Here is a 16,630-nt window from a genome sequence, read left to right as displayed (position 1 = left end):
ACAAGCTGTAGGTTGTCGATGGGTATATCGTTTAAAGCCCACAACTACTGAGGAGTTGCAATATAAAGCCCGACTAGTTGCAAAAGGGTTTTCGCAGCGCAAAGGAGTTCACTATTCTCAAATCTATGCCCCTACTTCAAGATCGGAGTCATTAAGAATGCTTTTAGCCTCTTCAGCTAAGAAGGGAAATAAGCTGTTTCATTTTGATGTCAATGTGGCTTATTTAAATGCAGACTTACAGGAGGAAGTCTATATGACACCACCACCAGGTTTTGAAGGAGATAAGCCAAACCAGGTCTGGCGCCTACACAAATCCATTTATGGGTTGAAACAGTCCGCCCGTAATTGGAATTCCTGCTTAAACGATGCTCTAGAGAGCATGGGGTTCAGAAAGAGCGCAGCAGATGCGTGTCTTTATCTAAAAGGCTCGGGATGTGAACAAGAAGCAGTCTTGATATTTGTTGATGATTTATTATACAGTGGAAAGGACGATAAACTTGCACAACAATTTGCCACAAAGCTTGGAGAAAGGTTTCAGATAAAATCACTAGGCAATGTATCTGTTTATTTAGGAGTTAAAATTCAGCAAGATGAAGATGGGAACTATTGGCTCAGCCAAGAAGCTAAGATCCAGCAGTTGCTGGAAAGGTTTAAAATGGACAACTGTGCCGGTGTTAAAACCCCAATGGAGTTAAGTTACACAAAGGATGCTCAAACTGAGCAACAGGCAGAGTTCTGTAATCCCGGGGTTTACCAGTCAGCGATAGGCAGTCTACTCCACATTGCACAGTGGACTCGGCCCGATATAACATATGCTGTCAACATGCTGTGTAGACAAGCTGAAAAACCATCAATGCATGCTTGGCAAGGAGTAAAAAGAGTTTTAAGGTATCTCCAAACCACCAAAAGCTTTCGCTTAAAACTATCAGCAGAGGGCAGCACACAACTTGAATGTTGGGCCGACAGCAGTTGGGCAGATGCTGGACCAGATAGAAAATCAGTGTCAGGAATGGCGATAAAATTTGGAAATGCACTAATTGGTTGGAGATCAAGAAAACAATCACTTATAGCTTTAAGTTCAACTGAATCTGAGTTCAATGCATTATCAGATGTATGTAGAGAACTGGAATTTTATAAGCAACTGGTACAAGAATTGTTTGGAGAATGTTCCCTACCTACCAGAGTGTGGGAAGACAATCAACCTTGTATTAAACTAGCTAAATCAGGTCAATTCAAGACACACACAAAACACTTGGATATCCGTTATCAAAATGTATGCCAAAGTGTAAAACAAGGTTTAATTGAACTAAAGTATTGTCCAAGCAAAGAAAATCTCGCAGACGGTTTTACAAAAGCTTTGAGTCCGCAATCTCATAAATGTTTCTGTTCAGGTTTAAATTTGAATTAAGGTTGGTACAGCTCAGTGTTACGAGCGAGAGGGGGTGTTGGTATTAAAGGGTTAAAAGGCTCTAATCAAGACGCTCTAGTCACTGAGCAGCTGAAAGTCGTTAAGCTTCCAGGAATGTGAGTTTGTATAAATAGTCAGCTCACTCCTGTGTTTGTTCCCTTCCCCTCCTTTCTTTTGGGCGTGTTTGCTGATATGTGTGGTTTGTCACCAGGGTTTTTTGTTTTTGTGTAAATAAACCTTTTCTTTGAGTTCCAAACCGCTTGCTCCAAGATTCCTTTATTGAAGGGATACTGACACTCCGGCCCTTCTTAAACTGCTGCGTGAAATGCTCTGCTGTAATGGGACATTGTGGCGGTGGAAGCGCACTGGACATTGGCATAGCATTAAACTAATTAAAGTTTAATGGGACATCAATCAATCAATCAATATATTATTTTCATTCTTCTTGTCTGATGATGGGATTCTAATATATTCCAGGATATTTTTGTTGTGCATGAGGTTTCAACAGGAAACTCTTTAATAGTTATCATAAGCACATTTCAATGCAAAATGTCTGTAACCGTCTCCATGCGTTAAACAAAACATTTTTTAAAAAACCCCAACTCATCCCTATTAAAAAGTTAATTTAAGTCACGTTCATCAATTATTATGGAATTTTAATAGCGTCTAAAATAGAAAGTTGAATGTAAGCGTTAAATGATTGTTTAAACACTGGTAAAAAATCAAAGTTATTATTCCATTTCAGTGTTAAATAGTCTCCATGGGAAAGTATTAAACTACTGCCTACGTCACAGTGACAGCTTGGCAAATTGGCTGCCTGAGTTTTGCTTTCTCAGGAGGCAGTGATGGGAGTGATTAAACTACTTTTTAGGAAGCGAAAATGGGGGAAAGTATTTATTGCTATGGAAAACAGTATGCAGCCCCCAGGGTACTTTGTATTAGATTGCTGGGGTGTGGTTAGGATGAAGCTAGATAACCTTTTCATGTACCCATCACAGAATACCCATCACTGACTCCCAGGTAAGTTGGCCTAGTAGTGTAGCTTACTTACTTTTGGAAGTAAACCCAATCCTATTCACATACATCAGAGGCCATTTCCTTACCCTTCCTAATTATAATCTGCTAGTGCACTCATCTCTTACAATGCAAACCTTTCATAGTAGCTCTTATAGTATCTCAAGCATAACTTATGGAACGAACAACTTCAGAGAATCACCAAGATGAACTCTTTATCCCCCCCCCCTTATAAAAAATCTGAGCAAAAATTTTGATTGATACAAAATGTATATGTGAAACAATGGTAATGAAAATATTCAAAGTGGGTGCTGGTCTAATTCAGAACAGCATCCATGCAGTGAGGAAGGGATGCTTAATTCTATATGCAGCTAGCTTCCTTACAAACACAATTTCTATAGATTAATTACTGAAGAAATGCAGATTTTTCTCCTAATGCTACTGTCCCAACTCATATGCTCTCAACTGCTTGAAAGTAATATCATCCATTTTGTGCACACTGGAATCCCTGAAAACCAAAACAAAAAGTGAGATCTGTTACATTCTTTTCCAGTGTTTCTCTAAAAGGCAGTTTTTGCTTTTTTGATGGTTAAATCCCTTCTTCCCTGCCATTTCATTTTTTAAATCAGCAGAAAGGCAAAGAACAGGCAAGGAGTAAAGGAAGAGTTCTGTTGCAATCTGAACCTAACAAAGGGATGGGGAAAGCACCATTTTTTAATCTTATTTTTGCATAGCTTGAGACAGTTGAAAGAGAGAAACATGCAGCAATCCCTAAATTGTCTTTCTTAATGCAGTAGATATAATTAATACTTTGTAATACACATTTTCACAATATAGACAATAAACACAAAGAGCTAAAATGGATGAAGCTGTTTTCTAATTTCTATTCAGGCTATAAAGTACTGATTTCATTACATCCTAATAAGACAAAGAGCTCAAATAAATGTATCCTTTTGTCTCTTACTTACCAGTCGAGGCTGAGGACATGTGTGTTCTATCTCCTCCATGGTTTCTGAAGGAAGCTCATTAGAAAGGGATGTTGGGATACCTGTTTCTGACTCAGCATTAGTTGCAAGCACTGGCATGGCCAGTGAATGCTGCTTGCGGTGATGCCCTCTCTGCTATTCTCTTCTCAGTCAGATAATGTTTTCCTTTCTCATGTAATTCTCTCCCCCGCCTTCTCCCCCTTCACTTCTTTTCCTTCCCTTGAGAAATTAAAGGTTTTTCTTTCAAGGAGAAGCCAAGAGGCAAGGCCTCAGTTTATCACTATAACAACCAGCTAGCAACAGAGCAGCTGGTACAGGATACAGTATTCTGATTTGCATGGTGCTTTCTGGTTGGTTCCTGTCATCATAGTACCACTTTAACTGAGTTATGTGATATATACTGGGAGGCGGGCTGATATGAGCGCCAGCAGAACATCTCTCTCCCTCACCCCTCTTTATATGGTGCTTTTGTAGTTTTTGGTACAAACACAGATGTATTTATGCATTATACAAATCTCCTTCAAAGCTTTATTGCAAAATATATATCTACATGGCTATATCTTTTCTGATTTTGCAAAAAGAAAAAGCAGTCTTTATTTATCTGAAGAATATTGGTTTAAGACTTAATATTCTATTTCAGTATGCGTTTGGATGCATGACCTGCTTTATTTTTCCTGAATTAAATGTGCTAATTGCTCATACACATTTGGATGCAAAAATGCCCAGTATATACATACATCTAATTTAGGATTTTGCACATTCCAGACCAGTACTAACAATCAGCATGGTGAGGCAAAACAGATTACTTACAAACACCTCTCGGTAAGTAACCTAACCCTCTTATCAGACCAACTCTCACACAGTTTTTACATAGTTAAATCAACATGGGTGGACTTTTCCTTTGAATGCTGACATGTTAAACTGATCTGATGAATGATTTCATGTCCAAGCACAATATTCTAATATGATTTCCTTCCCAAAGACCTTTTAGCATTTGGAAAATTATGAGCCAAATCACTCAACAGTCCAGATCAAACTTGGCAAAATAATGCAGTCTTGACACGGAAAAATTTACATTCGTGTGTACAAATATCAGCAGTGTTGAGGTACTGAAAGGACAGCTCCTCAGATAAATAGTATTCATGTGATTATTATTATGTATGATTATTTTTATTTTTACATGTAACTTGAACTCCGTAGAAGGCCTACGCTAATACAATAAATGTTTTGCATTCAGGAGGTCACAAGCTTAATTTCTACCATATCCAGGTAGAGGAGCTGGAAAAGATCTCATCTGTAACCTTGGAGATTGTATGAACAATATTGAGCTACATGGACTAGTGATCTGATTCAGTATAAGGCAGGGTCTTGTGCAGCCAGTCCTCAGTTCATACTCCTAATATCATCCACACTTCAGTAGCTGAATTGTTTACTAAGCAATATACAGTAGCTGTGTGCCGCTTATTTTTAAAATCTGTCATGCTCACAAATACCACTGAATAAATTATGACTGCTTTAGATGTTTGAAATTGTGGTGTGTTTACAAGAATCCATCCAGAACCATGAGCCCTAGATAGCCCAAGAAATCAAACTAAGGCATGTCCATATGTAGTTCCAAGCAAATCCCAAAGCTTTCATGTCATTATATACTCCAGTCAACAGTCAGTTGGATGTAGTTCCTGTTCTCAAGCACAGATAGGCAGGCAAGCGGAAAATTTGAGGTAGGCCAGAGAGAAAGAGTGTGTTTCATGGAGAGAGAGAGCCAAACAAAAAGAGAGAGCAGCCTGTGTATCTAAACCAGCAGCCTACCTAAACTTCGGATGCAAAACTGAGCTAGCATTTCCTGGAGGCTTGCTAATCCCAATCAGGCTGCAACTGGTGAGCAACAAGTGAAGCACAGACATTAAACCAACTAGGGCCTGAAGAACTCTGTCATGGTATCCAGTTCTAACAGATGGCACTTATAAGCTGCATTCTGGATAACTGATATATCACAAAAATAAGAGACACCTGAAGTGTGTTTGGGGTTTTGCCTTCTTTCCACACATCTACTTAGATATCTATGACAGTTCATGCAATTTCATGTAGCACTTGTAGAGCTCCAGGTACGTGTCTGATAAGTGGACAATCTAGTAGATGGTTGTTTTGACCATCTTTTGTGTCCAATTCACATCACATGACTTACAGGACTCATACCCTTCAAAGACCCCTATTTATTTATTTTTTACAAGATATAATACAAAGCCACCTATGGAATTCTCCTGATCCATGAAATATTCTATCATCCCAGAGATCCAACAGCACAAGCAAGAGGACACAAAGCTGGCACTGATCTGAAACAGGGCAGGTCCAGCACTCTAGACATAATTGCACGTATTGGCCCACAGATTCTTGGTGTGAGTTCAGGACCATGGCCAGCAATTTCCCAACTAAGGTTACAGACATGACCTCAGCTCTAGCCTGGAGCAACTGTCAGGGTTTTATAGCCTAGCCAGCTGTGTCTTTCTGGGAGCTCCATCCCCTTAAGTGACCTTAAGTGAGTACATCTTTAAGGACCCGTGTCCTGCTCTTCAGACACTAGCTCCTTCCAGGAGGTGAAGTCTAGAATAGTAGTGATTTGGTTGAATAATACTTCCCAAGTTGGGAAAGGTTTCTTCTGTTCACTGGAAGAGCCTGAGGTCCACTCCTAAGAGGGCAGTGGTATTTCACCAGGTTTTAGTGTATGGTGTGCAGGAACCAAGATGGAGGGCTCTACTTAGGAAAGGGCGGTGAGTCGGTCTGACTTCTCTGAGCAGCTGATATTTCAGTCTTAATACCAGGCCATGATAAATGTTAAGCTTTTGCAACAAAGTAAAAAGGCAACTCAAAGCACTTCCAGGCAGTCACTAACACCCCCAATCCATATGGGGCTGATTATGCTTATTGTTGCTAGTGCAAATGTACTGGCAGGATCTGCATGAACCACTGCTGCCACAGTCAATATCCAGTACTAGATGGCATTTTCCTAGGGGGAACTTTTGCTTCCTGTCTGGAGCTTTGGGTACCAGTGGAAACAGATCTCTGAAAGCACTTTTAGTTGTGGAAGTTGCTTTGACTCTAGCAACATAATTAAAAACAACATCCTTGGTGAAATGGAAGCTAAACCAACTGTAGCAGAATGACTCATAGCTAAAGCTGTATTATTCAAATGTCACTTCAGACAAAGAGGATGGCTTTATGCAGAGGAGAAGGGGGGAAAGTCAGAAGAGAAAGCAAAAAAGGGCATATAAAATGGACTATGGAGGAAATTCAGAGTTTGTGAGATGTAGGAGTAACAAAACAAATCAAAACAGTGTAACAAAACTTCACCAAAATTCACCATATTGGGGGGGGGGGGAATCAGGACCAGTATTTTACTTATTTTTGTCTTATCATTAAGGCTGAAATCTTTTGCAAACTAAAGGCGAATAATTCCCAATGATTTTCTGTTGTATAAAAGCCTTTTTACTCAAGAGTTTTCAGTCACTGCATGAATAAAGCATTTATGTTGCAGGGAAATCAAACTGCCCCATTACTCAAAAATTTGTTGTTGGAAAAATATGACAAACTGCAACATATTCTTGTAGCTAATGTATTATTGGTAATGATGATATTTAGCAATTATATAATACTTCGGAATGGTCAAAGCACCTTATTTAAGTTTATATACAATTGTGGTATGCCATTCTTGGGGAGATCCATCATATTCTCTCTTTCCACCTTCAGGTCTTAAGACTCACCCGCTTATGCAGACTTTTGGGTTTTAATAGATACTGCTGAAATGCAGACTTTTGGGTTTTAATAGATACTGCTGAAATGACATATTTTTCACTGGGCTATTCTGGTGCTGTTTTCCAAGTGTTTCCTTTTTTGTGACTCTGATATGGTATTTTTTAAAACTTGCATTCTTGTGGTTTTAGATTGTGATTTTATAGTTTTAGTGTTTGGAGTCATTGCTAGCCACTTTGAATATAGTTGCATAGGAAAATGAGATGGAAACCTATTACATTAAGTAAACAAAAATCGTATTAAGTATCCTTTACGACAACAGCCTTGTGAGTAAGGTCAGCAGCATCGTGTATTTAGCTAGGGATGACCACAATAAAACAACAAACAGGTGCTTCTCCTCTGAAAAAAGTATTTGATTGTGTTCTGGCTCCCACACATGGTCATAGCTTGGTGGCTGCCAAAGGCTTTATTGCAAAATTCACTTCAATGCTTAACCATATATCAGGCTACATGGTTCAGAAGTTCACAGCGGAGTTAGGCATAAGCTAAGGCAATGTCCAAAAACTTGATACCCCATCCATATATGCCTTTTCTGAAGAGCAGGGTGGGCACATTCATTCCTGCAGTTGCCATCCCAAGCCATAGGACTGGGCAAGCAAGCAGACACTGTTATGAATATAGGATGGGTTTGCTGGGTCTGCCTTTGCTGCATCCTTACAAATGGAGGTGGAAATGACAAGATTGGCTCATTGTCTGATCTAGCCTCAGGTGCCCCTCTAGGGGTGGGAAGCAGTTTGCAGGCAGGAGGCAGTGCTGCATCAGGTCAAGTTGCTCTGTCACTGGACTCTGGATGTCTGATGACCAAAGTAGAGATCTTCCCTGACAATCCACTCTGCACCTCTTCAGTACCCAGTTCAGAACCTTCCAGACAGCTGGGTCCCTCCCCAGGATCCAGCTCCACATCCCATTATCCCCCCCCCCCCGCCTCTGCCCAGCCCTAACAAGAAGTCTCCATGGGGCCCATGACACATCTGGCATCTGGCAGCCATACCAATTTTTAATGCAAGTGCTAAAGTTTGCTTGCTAAGTCATAATGGCATACAAGAATATTGAAGAAATAAGGGATGTCACATCACTCACTGCAGACTCTTTACCGCAATGCAATCGTAACTTTTCTACTAAGTTTTGTACATTTAAACTACTGTTTATTTACTTTGGTGCCTTAGCTTGCAATATACTATAGCCTCAAATAATCTGTACACCCTTTTGAGAGGTGGTGGTGGAAATCAGTCATCGTGGTCTAAGACCCTAAAGCAGTATTTGCTGTAATATATATCAATAAAGATGTGCATCTTAACATTGCTACTTCACAAGTCATTTTTGGCAAAATGTACAGCTTATAAATGTTAAAATAAATAAAATCTTGTTTATGAGTAATTATCTGATTTTATAATTACATGTATGATTGATTTATTTTTAGCAGAGAGAAATAAAAGCAACACTCACCTTTCGCTGACATTTGTAGGAATGAATTGCTGCAGCTCCTTCTATTTTGCGTTTTTGATGGCCCACCATTCTTACTAATGTGCTTCTCTTTCACTTTGCTTTCTGAGGTTTTCACTTACAAACTGAGCATGTTTAAAGTTGTTCTGAGTCACCTGATAAAACGCCAGGGTTTTTTTCCCCCTCCTCAAAGAAGTGGACAAAGGTTATGCCAAGCTGTTCTGTATGACGAGGATTAAAGATCATGTCAGCATAAGCTGCTGGTGATAAGACTATTTACAATATGACGACCCAAGTCTGCATGTAGTTTTTCTCCTTCTCAAGCCTTTGCACATTTATATGCACTTAAACCCAAGCAAAATCCATTGAGATTCAACTGGAGTTTTACAGTGAGAGGAACTAGCATGGTTATTTGGAATTAAAGTTGTAAGAAAGAAATAATTAAGTATTTTGCACAAACAACTTTAGAACCAGGATAAAAAGGCTATTCTTTTAAGCTGTACTGGAGCTATGGCAACAGTTTCACTTTGTAAAATTAACTGTGTCATTGGTTAACATTCTGGTGTTGACTGAATGAGAAAAACAGTTTAGTTGGCAAGGGCAGAGGAGTGTGGTTCAATACTCCAATGTCATATTTTATACACACACAAAATTAAAATGTTTGCATAGGAGGTTGAGTGGCTATGGAGCAAGATACACTAATCTAAATGAGACTTTTACTAAGCTTGTTAACAACAAACTTTGACCTGCAAAATGTGGGCAGCTATCACATGGCCTTGAATGTGCTGTCTCTCTGCCTCAGTCCCCCAGTATTAAAATGGGGTCATGAATACTATTAAAGTGTGGCCTACTTCATTGATATGTATTATGGGTCTTCATGGCAGCGCCCCCAGTCTAGCTAATACTGTATTATTTGTGACAAAAGCTGCAAGCTTAAGCACAGTTACTTGGGCATAAGTTGCTTCTGAGTGAACATTTATGTATTTGTGCCATTTCTAGAACAACCCATTGATCAAAGTTCCCAAGGGAGTTTACAGAAATCTATAAATTATGCAAATACAATGCAATCCATAAGACAACCTCAATATAAATAACATAAAATCACAGAGCCAGTGTAAAACCTCACCCAAACCATCTAAAAACAGACAAGCATAATACTGTATATAAAAAACAACCTTGAAACAGCAAAGACAAAGCAATTCATATCCAGATCTAAATGCACTAAATAATTATCAAGATGTCTAAGGCTTTCCTGTCAACTTTCCCAACAAGCACAGAATTGAGATGGATGTCCTTATTTACAGTAGGGAATGTCTATAGCATAGTGGAAGTGTACATGTAGAAGCTTTCAGAAAGGAAGCCTGTAGCTCAGTGGCAGAGCACCTGCTTTTCATGCAGAAGGTCGCAGGTTCAGTTCTCAGCATCTCTAGGTAGGGTTGAGTCAGACCCTGGAGAGCCACTGCCAGCCAGGGTAGGGAGTATTGAGCTGGATAAGCAATGGTCTGACTCATATGGCAGGTTTCTGTGTCTGAGGTTCAACTCCTAGCAGCTCCGGTTAAAAAGATCAAATAGTAGGTGATGGGAAAGACCTCTGACCGCTGCAGTCAAGAGCAGGCAACACTGGCCATTGTCCAACTCAGTATGATACAGTTCCATAAGTATTTTTTAAATTAAATTTCTACCCTGCCCTTCCTCCCAAAGGAGCCCATGGTGGCAAATGTGAAAGCACCAGGAAAAAGTAGCCAAAATGTTAAATGCGCAGGTGCATGTATGTGCTTGTTTAGTCTATTATTATTATTAAAAATAGAAACACTTTGGAGTGTGGGGAGAATTGTGACTGTGTCACACAGGAATGGAGGTTTACCCCATTTAGATGGAAATAACCTTGCTGAACCTGCCACTGGCTATATTTTAAAAGCACATTCCCCAGACCCAAATAATTCTGGGTATTGTAGTTTGTTCAGAGTTACTGGGAATTGTACTGGTGAGGGATAAACCACAGTGCCTATAATTCTTTGAGGGAAGGAATGTGCCTTTAATGTGCTTTAAAGGTATAGTGTGCATGTAGAGCTGGACTAGTACCACATACTGTACTGTAAAACCATTTCCACATTAAGTTATGCTAGAAATAATTAGCAGCAAGAATTGCTATATAACTACATATAACAAAAGTTATAGATAAGCCCCCTGCAATAGGCTCTACCAGACTTATTATTTACTTTATGTAATGCAAGCATCCAAACATTATTTAAAGGAAACATGGGCACTCCTGCCACAAACAAATAATAAAATCACCACAATTCAAGCAACGCATCGGCAGGTAAAAAATAAACCAAGTAAGAGTCAAAATTTTAGTCTTTAAAGCTAAAAATTCAAACCCGTTCCAAGCATGGGAAGTAAAAGTCCAAAGATGCGCAAGAAATGACATTACATAATTACATTTACAAATCTAGTTGCCTCTTTTAGGCATGAAGCAAGGTAACCTAGGGTTTGCAAACATACTGCAGCCATAATTCATCCCTGTCGGTATCTTTTTATCCCACCACATTCGGAATGCACGAAAGTACAAAGAAGGAAACGATGCACAGCCTTCCATCACCGTCGCCGTGCGCGCGCATTCACGCACACCCTCCCTCCCTCCTCCCCAATCCGCCGCCTCCCAGAAGCAGCCAGCCGAGGTGCAGCTCAGCCACTCTTATGGCTCTTTCCCTTCGACCCTGAAGCGGAATAGGAAGGACGGATGTCGTCACCGCGGCTTCTGATTGGCTGCTCGCCTGGCCGGGGCACTTGGGTCTCTTTTCTCGCGCCACTTTCAGGCGCTTTGGCGCGAGAGCGTGGAGTTGCGGGCCGGGCTTGGAGGCGCTGCGGGCGGCAGTCAGCTCCCTCTCCGCCATGGATTTGAGCGGGAGCCCGCGCGACGGGGCTGGCGACGGCTGCCACGGAGGTGAGAGGGAGGCGGCGCCGTCGGGTCGGGCGGGCGCCGGGTTGCGAGGAAGGCGGCGGCGGGGGTGGAAGGGAGCGAGGGGGCGAAGGAGGGAGGCAGCGCAGGGCCAGGTAAGTGCGGAGTCCCGGGCGGCAGAAGCTGCAACCGCGCGTGGTTGTTTGTCTTTTGACTTGAGGCTAAACCACTGCAAACGGGGAAGGTGGATTTGGGGGCAAGCGTCCTGGATGGAGAGAGAAAGGCGGGACAACGTCATGTACTGGTATGTTTACCTGGAAGTAAGTCACACAGGTTTCTATGGTGCTTGCTCTCGGGGATGTATGTGGGGATAGTGCTTCTTCCTCCTGTGACACCTTTGCTTTCAATTGCCACCAAAAACGCCACTTACAAACCTTGACGTTTTACATTTGAATGGTGTACATGGTTCAATAGGAATCTAAAAGAAACACACCTTTGCAGGTGCCCATTGAATGTCTTCCTCTTAACAAACCTTTGAATTGGAGATTCTTATCTGAGTCTTTATTTCCATTGGACTAGAAATTGTGTGTTTGTGTGTGTGTGTGCGAGAGAGAGAGAGAGAGAGAGATTATAAATATAATATAATATAATATAATATAATAATATAATATAATATACGGTAATAGTATTGTTAAGTTTGGGCTGTTTCCCCAAATGGCCAGTGACTGGAGACAGCACCCCTGCAGCATTGCTCTTTTAAGATGCAGCTAGCTACCTGGCAGGCTGGATGGAGTAAGGGTAATTGTGAAAGGCAAATGAACAGAGGCAGAGGCTCATCTACTAGTTGGTTTAGCTACCTCACAAGGGGGTTGTGAGGGAAGCATGGAACGAAAATGTTGTTGCTGCTTCCCTGTTGTCTTCAGGGTTACATAGGTTCTCCTCTCTAAAGTTAAAGAAAGAGAGTTGGTGACTTGAAAGAGTTTTTATTTTGCTGAGGAGTTGGGTAAGAAGTGTCTTAAAGTTGGGTTTGTGAGATATCTGTAAACTGGGGGGACATGGGGAAGAGCACAAAGGTTCGATGAAATGAGAGGGGAGTGACTTGGCAACATTGCTGTCCAATAAAGCGTGGAGCAAATGCAGTAGAAAATTCCTTTCCTCTCCTGAAAAAGTATCTGGTTTGTTGAAATGTGGGCCCATAAAAGTTACTAAGGATGTAATCTTGTAATCTTCACATCAGAGAGAGAGAAAGCGCTCCACAAACAAAGAGGGGGTTCTGTCAAGTTCAGCATGCAAAGTATTGCACTGTAGTTCACAAATATTACTTGCCTGGCTGCCCACACATTTCCCGGCCTGGTGCCCGTCAGATGTTTTGGTCTACAATTATCATCTGTCCTAGCTGATAGGAATTGCAGTTCAAAACATCTGGAGGGCACCAGATTGGGAAAGCATATTGATGGCCTGGAAATGGGTGGGGGTGGGAGGGCCAGCTACCCTTAGTTGACAACTGCTTTCTAGCCTGATTGTCTGTGGCACGAATCACCTCCAGGCAATCAAGCAAGAGGCTATTTTCAAGCCTGCAGCAGTGTGTGTAATAATTGCTCAAAATGAAAATGCTTTTTTGTGTTTTAAAGCTGACAGCAATACTTAGATGAGCCTTGATTTTCTCCCCAAAGATCTTTTGAATGCTTTTAGAAGGAATCATTTATGGAGAACATGATGGTGATACATGGAAATATGTTTCAATTGTAATCTGTCATGGAGAGAAGATTAATGTTAAAGTTTTACACTTTCCTAGTACTTCTAATTAGTACTGTTCTATAACTGTAATTGTTTAGTGATGGCAGATATTGCTGTGTCTGCAAACAGCAAAAAAAGCTTTCCCTCTGCATTTTTATGCTTATGAATACTTATGTATTCATCTGACTTAATGCCTTCACTTTTTTAAAAAAAAAACCCCTGCTTTTAATGTCTACAAATCTTTAGGGGTTTTTCTGCACAATCCTAAGCTTTTCTGTTTAGAAGCCTCATAGAGTTCAATATAACATTCTCCCATTTATGTAGACTTTTATGTGCAATTTGGTCCATAAAATTAGCAAAACAGAAATGAATTTCATTTAGATTTCTGTTTTGATAAATGACAGCAAGGATATATTGATAGTAATCATTGATGATGCTTAAACTAGTGCAGGCAATATTTGGGAAACGCTTACTTAACTTGGATTAGATGGGTGTCAAACCTACTTGCAAATGGTAACCTCTGAGTGTATAGTGTGAATTAACTCTGTGTGTGTGTGTGTGTGTGTGTGTGCATGCAGCAGGGATAAAGGTGCTAGCGATATCTTCTTCTGTTGCTGTTTCAGCTGCCTTCCCTGTGCATTTTAGAGCTTTACATAATTAGGGTTCTAAAATATGTGGGAAGCCTTCATGAGTAAAAAGGTGCCCTGCTTCTGACAGTCAGGTAAGTCAGAAGGTGACTGAAATGGCAACTTCTGCCCTGCCCCTGTGCCTGAATAGGGCTATTGTTAAAAAGCAATTTGAGCCAAAGGCTGAAAATATTACCTGAACAGTTGGGAATGTGAGGAGATTTTTGTATGGGGGGAGTGTCACCTGCGGGACAAGGCACCAAGATAAGGTTGCCTTCCCAAAGCAACATTGAACTAAATAGTTCTTAATACAAAAAGTGTTAAGACACTTGTACAGTGATTAAAACATATTTTTTTTGTAAGCTAGGGTTGGTAATTAACAATAATTATTCTTTCAAATATGAATAGCTCATGTAAATATAAATGAATAAATATTTCAAATTCTTAGGCTCTAGCATATGTTGCTTGAAAGCTCTGAGAAGGCCTCATGCATCATAGAGACCTTTCACTACTCTTGTGTATGTGTGATATGTCTGTACAAGCTGAAAATTGGAGGAGATGAAGTTTCATTTAGTAAAAAAAGTGAAAATGTAGGCCCTGCTAATTTTGTGCTCCATGGATACCTCAGAAGCTGTTAAAATACCAAGAATGTTTGCTCTGAAGGATTTAACATGGAAGCCCTGCCAATTCACAGGGAAGACTTTTTTTTATTTTATCATCTATATAAATCCATTTATTTGCTTTTACTTTGTTTTGTGAAAGTGTCATATTTTCAGGATTAATTTTCTGGTGTCATGAGTAGCTATAGTTTTTGTGTTGTTTTTTAAAGCAGGACTCGTTTATTTATTATAAACTTCATATTATGCTTAATGCTGCAATTCCAATACAAGCTGGCTACTTCTGAATAAAAAACACAATAGACCTGGTTTGCATGTAATGCTAAGCCACACCATGGTTTAGCACAGGTGCATGAGAGTCTGTAGGCTCCCAGACCTCTTTGCTTCTTCTCTGGCCCTGCTGCTGTAAGCCAAGCCATGGCCCGGCCCGGCATGTCATCCAAACCTTAGCCTGTGATTTGTCTCATTCCAGACAAACCATGAAGCACAACCAAGTCTTGTCCTTGGCTTACAATTCATGGCCTGTCTGAAAGAGACAAACCATGAAAGCAGATTCAAAAATTATGCAAAGTCAAACCATGGCCCGGGAAGATGGTTTTTGTTTTTGTTTTGCTGTGCCAGCTGAGAGGCCCAGCTTGGGCCCATAGCAGATAGGTAGACAGGCTTTAGTTTAGAGCTTTGGTGAGCTCAGCTCCACCCCCAAAACACCCTGTGTTTATTCTGGCTACTGCCTTCCTGTGTTTTTGGCAGGCACAGCTGGTGAAGCTCCCCTTGGTTGGAACAGCTGAGCAGAGTTATATGTTGGGACTCCTGCTACATCCAACTCTCCTCCACTGTGGAAGATTAGGGCTTTGGATTGTTTTGTCTCAGTGCAATCCTCATACAGTGGTACTTCGGGTTACATACGCTTCAGGTTACAGACTCCGCTAACCCAGAAATAGGACCTCGGGTTAAGAACTTTGCTTCAGGATGAGAACAGAAATCGTGCTCCGGCGGCGTGGCAGCAGAGGGAGGCCCCATTAGCTAAAGTGGTGCTTCAGGTTAAGAACAGTTTCAGGTTAAGAACGGACCTCCGGAACGAATTAAGTACTTAACCCGAGGTACCACTGTACAAGTTTACTTAGACCAGTGTTTCCCAACCGGTGTTCCGCGGCACACTACTGTGCCGTGAGACATCGGCTGGTGTGCCGTGGGAGGGAGGCGGGCGAGTCGGGCGGCGAGACGCGGGGCGGCGGCGGCGAGCAGCGGCTGCCCAGCGCGGGGCTCTCGCCGTCTGCCTGCCTGGCTGCCTGCCTGACGCGCAAACCCCCGGCGCAGGCGCCCCGCTTGTTGACACAGGAGGGGAGGGGGGAGAGGAAACGCTGCTGGTGTCGCTGCTCCTCGGCGGCGGCTCCTCCTCTCAGCCCGCCCTGCCTATATTTGCACCAATCCCCGCCCACTAAAGCATTCGCGCCTCCCAATGGGAAGCCTTGCCGGGCGGCGGGTGCTGCTGCCTGAGAGTTCTGAAGCCACGCCCACTTTCCCAGAGACTGGCGGTTCTGAGGGATCCAGGGCAGGGCCGGCGCGCGCGCGCTTCTTGCTGCCCGGGCGCTTGCTCTAATCCCGCCTTCCCTGGGAGGGAGGGATGGCGGTGGCCGCGAGCGTCCGGGGTGGGGCGCGCGCTGGCTCTCCCTGGCGGCCCCCGTGCCTGGCGTTCTATCAGTGCGCCTCCTCTCTCTTTCCCCACCCATCCTCCACGTGCTGCGCTCTAACCCGGAGTTAGAAGCAAATTAGAACACGCCCCCCGTGTGTGGTGTGTTTTTTGTGCTGCTCCTCTTTTTTTAGGGCTTTTTGGCGGCTTTTGGGACGGCGTCGAGGGGTGGCCGCCTCAGCTGCCGCCGTCCCTCAGTCCCTCGCTCTGCTGCCTCCTCCCACCCCGGCAAGGGGGAGGGAAAAAACTTTCACTTTTGTGCGTCCCTCCCGGCGTGACGCTGCGCGCTGACGTCACGGGGCGGGGCTTTAATGGTGGTGTGCCGCGAGATTTTTTTCCGGTAAACAGGTGTGCCGTTGCCCAAAAACGTTTGGGAAACACTGACTTAGACATAGGCCACATG

At 42.3% G+C, this 16,630-nt stretch overlaps 2 protein-coding genes across 10 annotated transcripts in view; one reads left to right on the top strand and one right to left on the bottom strand.

Moving 5' to 3' along the window:
• Positions 1-11,316, bottom strand: part of PCYT1B (phosphate cytidylyltransferase 1B, choline) — a 34,485-nt gene extending 23,169 nt beyond the window's left edge. Inside the window, exons 1-2 of one of the 6 annotated variants that reach the window (XM_077927411.1) lie at positions 11,098-11,316; positions 8,662-8,879 (exon numbers count right to left, since the gene is read on the bottom strand). In XM_077927411.1, coding sequence (XP_077783537.1) covers positions 8,662-8,674 — 13 coding nt within the window. In that variant the 5' untranslated portion in view covers positions 8,675-8,879; positions 11,098-11,316. Of the gene's footprint in view, positions 1-3,390; positions 6,582-8,661 lie in introns of those variants that run through there. The other 5 variants (XM_077927410.1, XM_077927409.1, XM_028727465.2 and 2 more) reach the window with 5 other exon arrangements.
• A 127-nt stretch (positions 11,317-11,443) lies between these two features.
• POLA1 (DNA polymerase alpha 1, catalytic subunit) overlaps positions 11,444-16,630 on the top strand; it is a 178,593-nt gene continuing 173,406 nt past the window's right edge. For all 4 annotated transcript variants that reach the window (XM_077927407.1, XM_028727457.2, XM_077927408.1 and 1 more), the window contains exon 1: positions 11,444-11,602. In XM_077927407.1, the coding sequence (XP_077783533.1) occupies positions 11,551-11,602 (52 nt within the window). In that variant the 5' untranslated portion in view covers positions 11,444-11,550. The remainder of the gene's footprint in view (positions 11,603-16,630) is intronic.

Source organism: Podarcis muralis, chromosome 4, assembly GCF_964188315.1.
Source record: "Podarcis muralis chromosome 4, rPodMur119.hap1.1, whole genome shotgun sequence".
NCBI lineage: Eukaryota > Metazoa > Chordata > Lepidosauria > Squamata > Lacertidae > Podarcis > Podarcis muralis.
This window is presented reverse-complemented; position numbering and strand designations above follow the sequence as displayed.